The 12270-nt window shown below is 36.2% G+C and overlaps 2 protein-coding genes across 4 annotated transcripts in view; one reads left to right on the plus strand and one right to left on the minus strand.

The window, feature by feature from the left end:
* The window catches only part of LOC130906077 (gamma-aminobutyric acid receptor subunit beta-2-like), a 218364-nt gene that overhangs the window by 173346 nt on the left and 32748 nt on the right, over positions 1-12270 (minus strand). The window lies entirely within an intron of this gene.
* The window catches only part of gabra6b (gamma-aminobutyric acid type A receptor subunit alpha6b), an 84773-nt gene that overhangs the window by 2480 nt on the left and 70023 nt on the right, over positions 1-12270 (plus strand). Inside the window, exon 4 of the mRNA XM_057819992.1 lies at positions 8832-9052. Coding sequence (XP_057675975.1) covers positions 8832-9052 — 221 coding nt within the window. The remainder of the gene's footprint in view (positions 1-8831; positions 9053-12270) is intronic.

The raw sequence follows: 12270 nt of genomic DNA on the forward strand, positions 1-12270 counted from the left end.
AACATTTAGTTAGCATTTATTTTATGTAAATATTGCGAACTATGATGCTAGTCAGTAAGCAAATTAGCGGTCGCCGTATCACAAAGAGCTTTTTCAGTTGAAAGTTCATGTGAATAAATACTTAAATTCTTGAATTCTTTATAGATATGGAGATAAAACAGTCTTGATTCTTGGTTAAAAGCAGAAAACCGTGCAGTTAGCATTAATTTTATGTAAGTATTGCGAACTATGATGCTAGTCAGTAAGCAAATTAGCGGCCGCCATATAACAGACAAAGAGCTTTTTCTGTTGAAAGTTCTTGTAAATAAATGCTTAAATCCCTTCATTCCTTATAGATATGGACGTAAAACAGTCTCCATTCTTGGTTAAAAGCACAAAAAAACAAAAAAAACATGCAGTTAGCATTTACTACATGTAAATATTGCGAATTATGATGCTAGTCAGTAAGCAAATTAGCGGCTGCCGTATCACAAAGAGCTTTTTCCGTTGAAAATTCTTGTGAATAAATGCTTAAATCCCTGAATTCTTTATAGATATGGACATGAAACAGTCTTGGTTCTTGGTTAACCCTATATTGACAAATTTATCACATTTGATACACCTAAAATTTCATGATTTTGAGACTAATTCAGAATTTTGACATTTCTTTTGGGGGGAAAAAAATGATGAAAGCAAGTCAACGCATGCATCTGCAGGTTCCATGAAAAAAACAAACAGGATTTAGCAAGGGTTATAGATATCTGAGTGCTTATTACACATTCATTTTGACTTTTCTGTTTGAAATTTGAAAAAAAGGTTTCATTAGGACCTTATTTTTCAAATTTTGGGATTCTCTGATAATTGCTTCATATTGCTGGCATCAAAGGGTTAAAAGCAAAAAACGGTGCAGTTAGCATTCATTTTACGTAACTATTGCGAACTATGATGCTAGTCAGTTAGCAAATTAGCGGCCGCCATATAACAGACAAATAACTTTTTCTGTTGAAAGTTCTTGTGAATAAATGCTTAAATTCCTTCATTCTTTATAGATATGGACGTAAAACAGTCTCCATTCTTGGTTAAAAGCAAAAAAAAAAACAACAAAAAAAAACATGCAGTTAGCATTGACTACATGTAAATATTGCGAACTATGATGCTATTCAGTAAGCAAATTGGCGGCCGACATATCACAAACAATGAGCTTTTTCCGTTGAAAATTCATGTGAATAAATGCTTAACTGCCTGAATTCTTTATAGATATGTACATAAAACAGTCTCAGTTCTTGGTTAAAAGCATAAAAAAACGTGCAGTTAGCATTTATTACACGTAAATATTCCAAACTATGATGCTAGTCAGTGAGCAAATTAGCGGCCACCATATGTAAACAAAAAGCTTTTTGCATTGAAAATTCTTGTGAATACATTAGGGGTGTGACAAAATATCGAAATATCGTGATACTTGGAATCCCAAAAGGTTATCGATATGCCCCTGCCAAGAATCAAGATATCGATTTAAAAAGCTGCCAATGTCTCAAAAAAATAAAAAAGGAACCAACATGTTGCTACCAAAATCTTCCACCATAATAGTGTCTCGGTTAACTCTAAGGCTGCACTGACAGCGCACGACGCTCATTCTATTTAGACTCAACTATTTTAGAATCAACAGGTAAATGACCATAAATGGCCCAAAATGACCTCATTGCCTGGCATTGGCTGCCACTGACGGCCATAGACGTTCAATCCGTATGAAGTGGGAGGGATGGCAGCGATGGCACCCTCCCGGTTCAAATGGATTGGACGTCTACTAGTGATAATGTCATTCCAATTCACAGCAGAAGCTTGTTTTTCTGTTTATTGGTCGTTTGTAGAATATCATTGAATGATTTCCTGACCAATGTATCGATAATCGTTGTATCGCCATATCATCAGATCGTCGTCATCGTGAGCTTTGTATCGCAAATCGTATCGTATCGTGAGGTACCAAGAGGTTCCCACTCCTAGAATATATGCTTAAATCCCTGAATTATTTATAGATATGGACGTAAAACAGTCGATTCTTGGTTAAAAGCAAAAAAAAGAAAAAAACGGGCAGTTAGCACTCATTTTACATAAAGACTAGCAGCAGATTCGACATAATCAAGTCTCCGCGGCGGCCCCCTTAGTACAACAAAAAGCTTTTTGCGTTGAAAATTCTTGTGAATAAATGCTTAAACCCCTGAATTCTTTATAGATATGGACGTAAAACCGTCTCGATTCTTGGTTAAAAGCAAAAAAACGGGCAGTTAGCAGTTATTCTATGCAAATATTGCGAAGTATAATGCCAATGTTGTTGCAGCTAATTTCTCTCATTGATTTTTTCACAACGTTTCAAAATGCATGCATGGTGCGAAAAATATAATAATTACCTTGAATCCTCAAACAAATCACTCCTGAGACGATCCTTCCTGTTTGCATGCGGTACAGCTTTCGTACTTTTTCAACCTAAATTCGGCATTAGATCGCCGCATGTGACCGACTGCTAGTAAATAAGGTATAGTGTGGGACGGACCCCTTTGGGAAGGCGTGACGCAGTGAATGTGTCACGTCAATATATTATGTAGTCTATGGGTAACTTTAAAGCAGATTGTTGATCTGTTGACCACATTAGTCACATAGCGTATTTAAACCACTTATACTTGATGTTAAAACCTTTAAGTATTTTCTTAAGGCATTATTAGTATGTTCTGTCTGGATGCATCTAAACAAAACAAGCTGAAAGCGCACGGTAGTACTTTGGGTGTCAAATTCACTTCTTGTTGGACGTTTCGCCGGTGTAGCACGTTTTGGCAGAACACCTGTTTTCGTCTCATCTGGTCTTTACTGTTCATTTTGCTTTTGCTGCTCGTTTTGTGAAATATTGACAGTGCTGTCATGCTCATTAATGTTCCTCTCAGGTTCAAAGGGAAAGGGTTGAACAGATGACTTAATTATGTCACTAGAGTCATACTCTGGAAGCCCGGCAGCGTAACCATGTGACGTCAACAACAATGGCGATCTACTAGTTAAACAAATTTTACAAATTGTATAAAAAACGGAAACATCAAGAGGGGTTTTCATATCAAATTATTTTAACTCATAATAACATTTATCTTTTAAGTATTTCAAGTCTTTATATACGGGCCGGTTAAAATAATGCGTCGATTAAAAAAAAAAAAAAAAATTCACATCAATTCCCAGTTGTTTTGTGTTTTGATGACGTTACGCTATACCGAACAAAGACAACCTTACAATCTATATAGCCAGCCGTTGCTCTTCGTAGGATGTAAAAACACCTCGTTGGCCTCCGCGTGAACAGATTCCTGCTGCTGATTGAATGTCTGTATCTCAGTACCCATGTAACATAATAAGACAAGACATGTTTCTGAAACCCCCAGGACCTGGCCAAGCACTGGTGAAAAAAAGACCATTCAAGAAAGACAAAGTCAACCAGAGGAGTTGAAGGAAAGCGAAATTAGGGCTACAGCTATCGATTACTTTAGTAGTCGATTAATTGATGAACTAGTTAGTTTGAATATTTGAGTAATCGGATAAGGAAAATAGAAAATTAAAATACCCGAGTTGAGCCTCAAACGGTATGGAAAAAAAAATAATAAATGAGGACCTAAGTACAAAAAAAAAAAGAACAATTTTTTGCTAACTTACATAGCAAAAGTCCATTAGCTTAATATGGGGTACCGTTTGTAAAAGAGTACATGCAAAAATTACGACATCATTTTCTCACATTTAGCGCCACACAGTGTTTAAAATGGTTTGAAATTTTTAGAGTCACTTTTTGCACATTTACAACGCAATTTAGCAACTTAAATATTTAGTTTTTAATATGAAGTTTTAGACCTGTTTAAATCCAGAACTAAATATTTAATTTTAATCATGAATTTATATCATATATGCTAAATGTTAAATCTGGAAACGGAACTAAATATTTAGCTTAATATGCAAATTCTCGTGACTGGAGACCGGAAGTAACAAAATAAAATCTGGAGCAACCCAGACTGTCTGTTTACGTTGATTAAAAATGAATAAAACCTACTCAACGGTGGCAGTCGGTCGGCTCTTGGACATGAGTCATTGTGATTATAACTATATAGCTAAAATACACATTTAGGAGAAACTATTTAAAGAGCATTTTGTGTGCGCCAGCTTTTATTTTGTTACTTCCGGTCTCCAGTCATGTGAATTTGCATATTACGCTAAATATTTAGTTCCAACAGTTTCCAGATTTAACATTTAGGATATAGGATATAAATTTATGATTAAAATTAAATATTTAGTTCTGGATTTAAACAGTCAGGTCTAAAACTTCTTGTAAAAAAAATATTAAAGTTGCTAAAAAATGTTTTAAATGTGTAAAAAAAAATGACTGTACAGATTTTACACATTTTAAACACTGTGTGATGCTAAATGTGAGAAAATAATAATAATAATAAGTAATTTTCAGCATGTACTGCTTTACAAACGGCGCCCCGTAGCTTAAATGCTACAAAAAACTTTTTTTTTTTCATTGCAATGTTTTTAACAAATCATTCAAACACATTCTCACAAAAAAAAGTCTAAATATACCAATAAACTAAATTACGAATGCATTGAAAAAAACATTAGCTCAAACAAAAACTTAGCTTATGTTGGTCTTAACAGGGTGCAGCTTGATTCAGCTATGTTAGGCAATTATGGGCAGTGTATCTACCTAAATCAATAAATTTAAATGCAAACACTTTCAAAACAAACTATTACAACGCCACTTTATTTAAACAAATACTCGAAGCAGAAAAATTTTAAATCAAATCTTTTACTTGAGCTAATCGATTAATCAGTGCTGCACTAAACGAAATCCAATATGAAAAGATAATGGAGAGAAAGTTTCAGCCCCAGTGGCGAGACCGCTGAAATTGGCTTGGCTCTGTTAAAATAAAAAAAATAAAAAATAAAAAAAACGAGGTTTACTCTGAGGTGTGCACATCAATGCCCACATATGCAGACAAGTACTGTAAGGTGGAGAAAGGTTAACGAGTATGAAACCTATGGTATGAACATAACAAGTGACTTTATCCGCGTGACTACTGAGAAAATAATATCGTCATAACGACAGTCTATCTTGAAAATTATAGCCATAATTGCCTCAGTCATATCTTCACTTTACTTCTAAATTATTGCCATGACAACCGAACCAAGAAAAACTTCCAGAGGGTGTTAAAGGGAAGACAGGAAAGCTTCGCCCAGGCATTGGGCTCTCTCACAGCCCCGCCTCCCCCTGGAGCTCCCACGAAAAAATGTTGGCCATACTGGAGTGATTATGGAATGATTATGGATGTGAGTACGGATTATCTGCACTGGATTCACAGTTTTGCGGCACTTTTCATGAAATCTACTTAAAAAAAAAAAAAAAGTTATTTATGTTATTCAAGCATATTGTTCTTTTTTGTGATTATTGGGATCAATAACCATACTTGTCAACCCGAGGCCGTTGGCAATCTTACAAATAGCGACGTATGCCCTTACAAATTGGTGACTAATCTTACGACGTTGCAATTTTTTAAATAATATGAATTTATTGGTAATATTGTCACATATAACCTGGTGCAATCAAAGAACAATTAATATCTTCAGCTACATCATGATTACTAAAATTTAACTGTGACTTTTGTGATAATTGTATGTAGCACTTTTGGCAATTTCTATCATGTCTTGATAGCTGCACTTCATTTCGCAATTCAACTTGACTTGAAGAGTCAGGGAACATTTCTTTTGCTAATTCTGAGAAGTGATCAGCAATAGTTGCAGGCAAATTGTGTTCGGCAACAAATTGGCAGAATGAAATCTCCGCTTTCGTCACTTTTCATTCTGCAGACTTCATCTTAATGACCAGTGTTGTTAATCTTACTTTTAAAAAGTAATTAATTAGTTACAAATTACTTCTCCCAAAAAGTAATTGAGTTAGTAACTCAGTTACCTGAAGGTAAGAGTAATTAGTTACTTGGTAAAGTAACTGGTGTTACCTTTCATGTTTTTTTTTTTTTTTTTTTCATTTAAAAAAACCCAAACCAAAACAAAAAAACAACAACAACATTGTAACCTTTGCTATGGAAATCATTAAATGTTGTGAATCAACTGTTGAAGTTGTTAAATTGCTACCGTTTTTGCATTAATTCCCTTCTGTCTACTTTCTGTTGGGGGGGGGGGGGGCTCATGAAATAACATGAAAATAATCAACTAAACAATGGTAGAGTATTCTATCCTTACAACATGGGATGGCAATCTTAAATTTCCTATATAGCTGAGCTCAGTTTTGCAGGTTAGCAAGTTCACACAGGTTTGTTGTTATGCTAACTCTGATACAGATCTGACTTTCAGTAGCAAAATTATTGTTGTTTCCCCCACCTCCAGAACATTGACGTCTTTTTACATTACTTACAGTGGCTGCTGCTGGCTGAAAGAAAAAGAATAATAAAATCCCTCTTCTTCGAAGGAGGCGAAGGAGGTGGCATGTTGTCGACATGAATCTATCGAAACCGTGTAGGTGTGAGTGTGTGTGTGTGTGGGCGGGCTCCAGTCATCAGCCAATAAAAACATGCGTTTTTTGGTGGACGAGCCCATTCAGCAAGTGAAAAGGGATAAATGGAAGTCTGAACATAATGAAAATAGTTCACTTAATGGTAGGGTCTATTCTATGCTTAAAACATGGCATTACAATCTAAATTCCTGATATAACTGAGCTCATTATATAATGTAAATAAGGTTGCTTAAAAGTTGGAGGGGAAAATCTGAGCATCCTTAAAAGTTGGTAGTGTTATGTCCCGACCATCCCTTTACAAACCTACGGCCTTGCTATTTAATGTTATGCCAACTCTGATGCAGGTCGGACTTTCAGTAACAAAATTAGTGATGTTTCCCCCACGTCCACAACATTGACCTTTTTTTTACATTACTTACAGTGGCTGCTGCTGGCCAAAGAAAACCTATATCTATATCCCTCCTATTCGAAGGCAGCGAAGCATGTTGTTAACATGAATATATCAAAGATATGTGGCTGTGTGTGTGTGTGTCTTAGGAGGGCTCAAGTCATCAGCCAATCAAACGTGCGTTGGGGGGGTGGAAAGAAATTGGACCGTCCCATTCATTAAGTAAAAAGGGATAAATGTAAGTCTGAACATAATTAAAATAATTCACTTAACACAGGTAGGGTCGGTCTATTCTATCCTTACATAATGAGATGACAATCTAAATTTCCTATATATATATATAAATATACACATATATATCGGATCTCATATCATGTAAATAAGGTTGCTTACAATTTGGTGGGGACAATTTGAGCATCCTGAAAAGTTGGTAGTGTTACGTCCCGACCGTCCCGATGCAAACCTACGCCCTTGCTATTTAATGTTCTGCCAACTCTGATGCAAGTCGGACTTTCAGTAGCAAAATTAGTGGTGTTCCCCCCACGTCCACAACATTGACGTCTTTTTACATTACTTACAGTGGCTGCTGTTGGCCGAAAAAACGTTTAATACACCTCTTCAAAGGGGTCGAAGGACGCTGCATGCTGTCGACATGAATCTGTTGGGGCTGTGTGAGTGTCTGTGTTGCGGAGGGGGGTCATCTCTTCAGCCAATCAAAAGTGCTTTAAAGGGGGAAAAATGGACGGGCCCATTCAGCAAATGAAAAGGGATAAATGTAAGTCTGAACATAATAAAAACAATTCACTTAACAATGGTAGGGTCTATTCTATCCTTACAACATGGGATGACAATCGAAATGTCCTATATAACTGAGGTCAGTTTTGCAGGACAGCAAGTTCACACAGTTTTAATGTTATGCTAATTCTGATGCAGATCGGACTTTCAGTAGCAAAATTAGTGGTGTTTCCCCCACCTCCACAATTTTGACATAATTTTACATTACCTACAGTGGCTGCTGCTGGCCAAAAAAAACAACAAAAAACTTCTCTATCCCTCCTCTTCGAAGGGAGCGAAACATGTTGTTAACGTGTTAGGGGTGCTCAAGTCATCAGCCAATCAAACATGCGTTGAGGGGGCAAAAAAAAAAAAAAAAAAAAAATGGACTGCACATTCATCAAGTAAAAAGGGATAAATGTAAGTCTGAATATAATGAAAATAATTCACTTAACAATGATAGGGTCAATGTATTCTATCCTTACAACATGGGATGACAATCTAAATTTCCTATATATCTGAGCTCATTATATAGCCTAATGCAAATAAAGTTGCTTAAAAGTTTCAGGGGACAATTTGAGCATCCTGAAAAGTTGGTAGTGGTAAGTCCCGACCATCCCTATGCAAACCTACATCCTTGCTACTGACTAATAGTATTACCCCAAAAGTGTATATCTATTTATGTGTTCTTAAGTTGCTAAGATGTTTTTCCCGATAGTTTTCTTGAATTATTTGTCTACATTAGGCAAGACATTCCAATCAGGCGAAACAATCATATTTCCTCAATCATCACGTACATAAAACGTGTTTGTATGCTCTGCAGTGCTCTTAGGACATTAAACATGGAAGAATATTGAATTTATGAGCCCAATATTTGTTATAAAAGTAAATATATCCAATAACCATCCAAGGAGGCTGTTTAAAATGCATGCACATATGCCAAGCGATGTATGCCATGAAAAAAAATAGATACATGTGTGGAAATTCAATACATAAATCAAATACATTGCTAGGACTCTGCTCAGCAGGTTCCAGAGAAACCATGGTTCGCTTCCCATCTGTCAGTCTCTGGAGGTTAGATGTGCAGAAGTGTCAGTGAAGTAGTAGTAAATAAGTCGTAAAAATTCTACTTGCCTTATACAGGAATACACTATGGACGTGTTCTTCCGGCAAACGTGGATCGACGAGCGCTTGAAATTTGAGGGCCCTATTGAAATACTGCGGCTCAACAACCTCATGGTCAGCAAAATCTGGACGCCGGACACATTTTTCCGCAACGGCAAGAGGTCGATCTCTCACAACATGACCACCCCCAACAAGCTGTTTCGCATCATGCAGAACGGAACCATCCTTTACACCATGAGGTAACTGTGCCGTGGCCAAGACCGGAATAGAGTGGCGGATGAAGCCCTGGGTAGCAAATCAAACAAAGCATCCAAAAGAGGATGCGCAGACAAGTGTATAGCCGTTCCAGAATAAAATATGTGACATCTGAGTAAAAAATGCCTTTAGAAGGCAATTAAAAAAAGAAATGCTGGGTTCCAAAAAGAGATAACCTGGATTGTGAAGTTCCTCAAGTGTGATGGAGAGAAGCAGCTCGGATTTCTCAAAAATAATTGCACGTCTGTGAAGTTGGCCCCCCATCAGACGCAAATTTATGTCAATCATTTGTGCTGCTATCGTTTTGGAGATATTTACTCATAGACTCTACCATCAATTGACAAGGCAGCTCCCACAGCGCCTCGCCTTCCCGTAGGGGGCCGACGCTGGCAGAACGTTGAGTTTTATAGAAATTCCGTGATTTAACCATTTATTTACAAGAATTTTCAACTTAAAAAGCTCTTTGTTTACACAATACCGTAACTTTTGCTTGAAATATTTACGTAAAATGAACTATAACTGCCCGTTTTTTGCTTTTGACCAAGAATCTAGACTGATTTACGTTCATATCTATAGAAATCCTGCCATTTAAGCATTTATTTGCAAGAATGTTGAACTTAAAAAGCTTTTTGTTTTGTGACGGCCGCCGTGTTAGATTTTGTATCCCTAATCATTAGCGTAATTTAAGTTGCTATTTCTGGCAAAAACTTACATGATATGTTAAATATTGCTATTGATCCTGAAAATATAAATGATTATTTCTGCATCTGGTGATTTTTGTGCATCTAGCGTAAAATCAGAGAATTTCATAGCAGTTTTGTTATACTCATATTAAAAAAAAAAAAAAAAAACGTATTGGCCCGAATATAAGACGACCCCCTCTTTGAAGTTTGAAGTTTGAAAAAAAAAAAAAGACTTTCTGAATACCAAATTAATTTTTTATACAGAAAATAATTACAGTACATCTAAAACAAATGATTATAACAATATATTTGAGAGAAAAAGCATGTCATTTTGCCTCATTCAAATCTTAATATCTGAACATTTAAATATCTAAACTAAAGTGCAATTACATTCGTAAATGAGTGGCTTCTGGTATTGGAAATGTGAATAAACCAATCTATTGTGATAAAACAACAAAATTGCAATAACTGCAATAACCACCAAAGTGAGGTCTAACTGTAGTCTTGAAAAAAATCTGAATAAGGAAAAACAGTGCAATAAAATAATGCAAACTGGTTAAAGTTGAGAGTAGCGGAGATCTGTCATGACAGAACATCGCTTCAATGATATCTGGCGCCATCTAGCGTCGTGAATGGGTATAATGTCTAGACCGCGAATATAAGACGACCCCCACTTTTTCAGTCTTATTTCAATGCAAAAAACACCGTCTTATATTTGGGCCAATATGGTAATCAGGAATTTGTTATGGAACGACTTTGAATTTTTTAATGCCGCTGCTCATGTAGACTCATATATGCCTAAGGGAGGTGCCTGTTTTGGTTTTAGGTTGTAGTGGCTTTGGTTTTGAAAATATTTTGAATTTATTAAAATAGGCCCCTTGCGGATCGACCAGAGCCTGTCCTGTCAACTGATAGTGAAGTCTTTGATTTACCATTCTTTTATAGGTCAATCTGAGGTCTACCAGCCCCCCATTTTGATCAAAAAGGTCTATGAATTGTTTCAATCGTTTGTGCTATAAAACGTTTTTGTTCTGCTACAATGCAGGCGAGCTACAGGTAAAATGTCACACGTTGAGGACATGTGATGGAAAATATAGCGCATTTTCATCTCGTTCTCATCAGACGAAAACTGGCATTTGTGTCGTTATGTCTTAGTCTCATTGTCTCGTCAAGGACATGAAAAAAACTTTGTCGACGAAATAGTTTCGCTGTGGTCATCGTTGGCGAAACGAAAACAACACCGCTGCTAAGTGTTTATTATCACCAAGTTGGCGTTATTTTGTAGATAGACGCTATAATATGTGCTCATCTGTCAATGTTCAAGTTTTTTTTATTTTTTTATTTGACAAACACGGTTTTTAGTAAACATCGACTAAAACTGGACGAAATTAGTCGAGTTTTTGTCAACAAAAACTAGACTACATTTTGAGATGACCAAAATATGAGTAAGAGTACCCTAATATTCGGACTATAAGCCGCTCCTTTTTCCCCCTCATTTTGACGATTTTTGGGAAGTGACTGTATTTACATTGAATTTTTGGGGAGTAATTTGGGGGTGGGACCCAAAAAAAAGCTCTGCTTCTTCCCACTCCTTTTCGAGCTACGTATGTACTGTATTTATTTGTTATTAATTTTTGTTAAAATTAACATGTACTATTGTTATTGTTTTCCCCTATTCTTGCTGTTTTTGTTATTACTGCTCGAAATAAATTAATCAATCAATCAATCAATCCTGTGGCTTATAGTCCAGTGCGGCCTATTGGATGATTCATTTGGAATAATAGGTAACGCTTTATTTGACAGTGGCGTCGTAAGACTGTTATATGACCGTCATAATTATGACATGACACAATCATGGGCATTACTGAATGCTTATGAAAGATTTCATGATGTGTCATCCGGCAAATTATGTCACTAACTCCATTTATGTCCAGCTCAGATCTTTCACATCCATTCAAAAGTGAGATCATTTGTCAGATGACACTAGATGACATCTGTTATAAGCATTCATTAATGCTTATGACAGTGTCATATCATGATGTCATCATGATTGTCTTATGACAGTTTTATGGCACCACAATCAAATAAAGTGTTTGTGTTTGTTAATGAAACAACTGGAACAGTAACTGAAGAAATAATTTCATCTGTAAAGCTGCAATGCATGCTAGGAGGCATATTGGTTGACAACATGATTGACAGAAGGTGGCAGCAGAGGTTGACTCTGGTTTCGAATGAATGAACGTTCCCAGTCTAAATGGATTGGGCGTCTTGCACCGTCAATGCAGCCAAAGAGTTAACTGAGACACTATTATGGTGGAAAATTTTGATAGCAACTTGTTGGTTCCTATTTTTTTTTTTTTTTTTTTGACATTGACACCTTTTTAAAACGCAATCTCGATTCTTGGCAGGAGCATATCGATAACCTTTTGGGACACAAAGTATCACGATATATCACCATTTCGACATTTTGTCACACCCCTAATACATCTACAGTATATGCTAGTACTTCTAAAAAAAAT

The sequence above is a fragment of the Corythoichthys intestinalis genome, chromosome 18 (genome assembly GCF_030265065.1).
Source record: "Corythoichthys intestinalis isolate RoL2023-P3 chromosome 18, ASM3026506v1, whole genome shotgun sequence".
Taxonomy (NCBI): Eukaryota; Metazoa; Chordata; class Actinopteri; order Syngnathiformes; family Syngnathidae; genus Corythoichthys; species Corythoichthys intestinalis.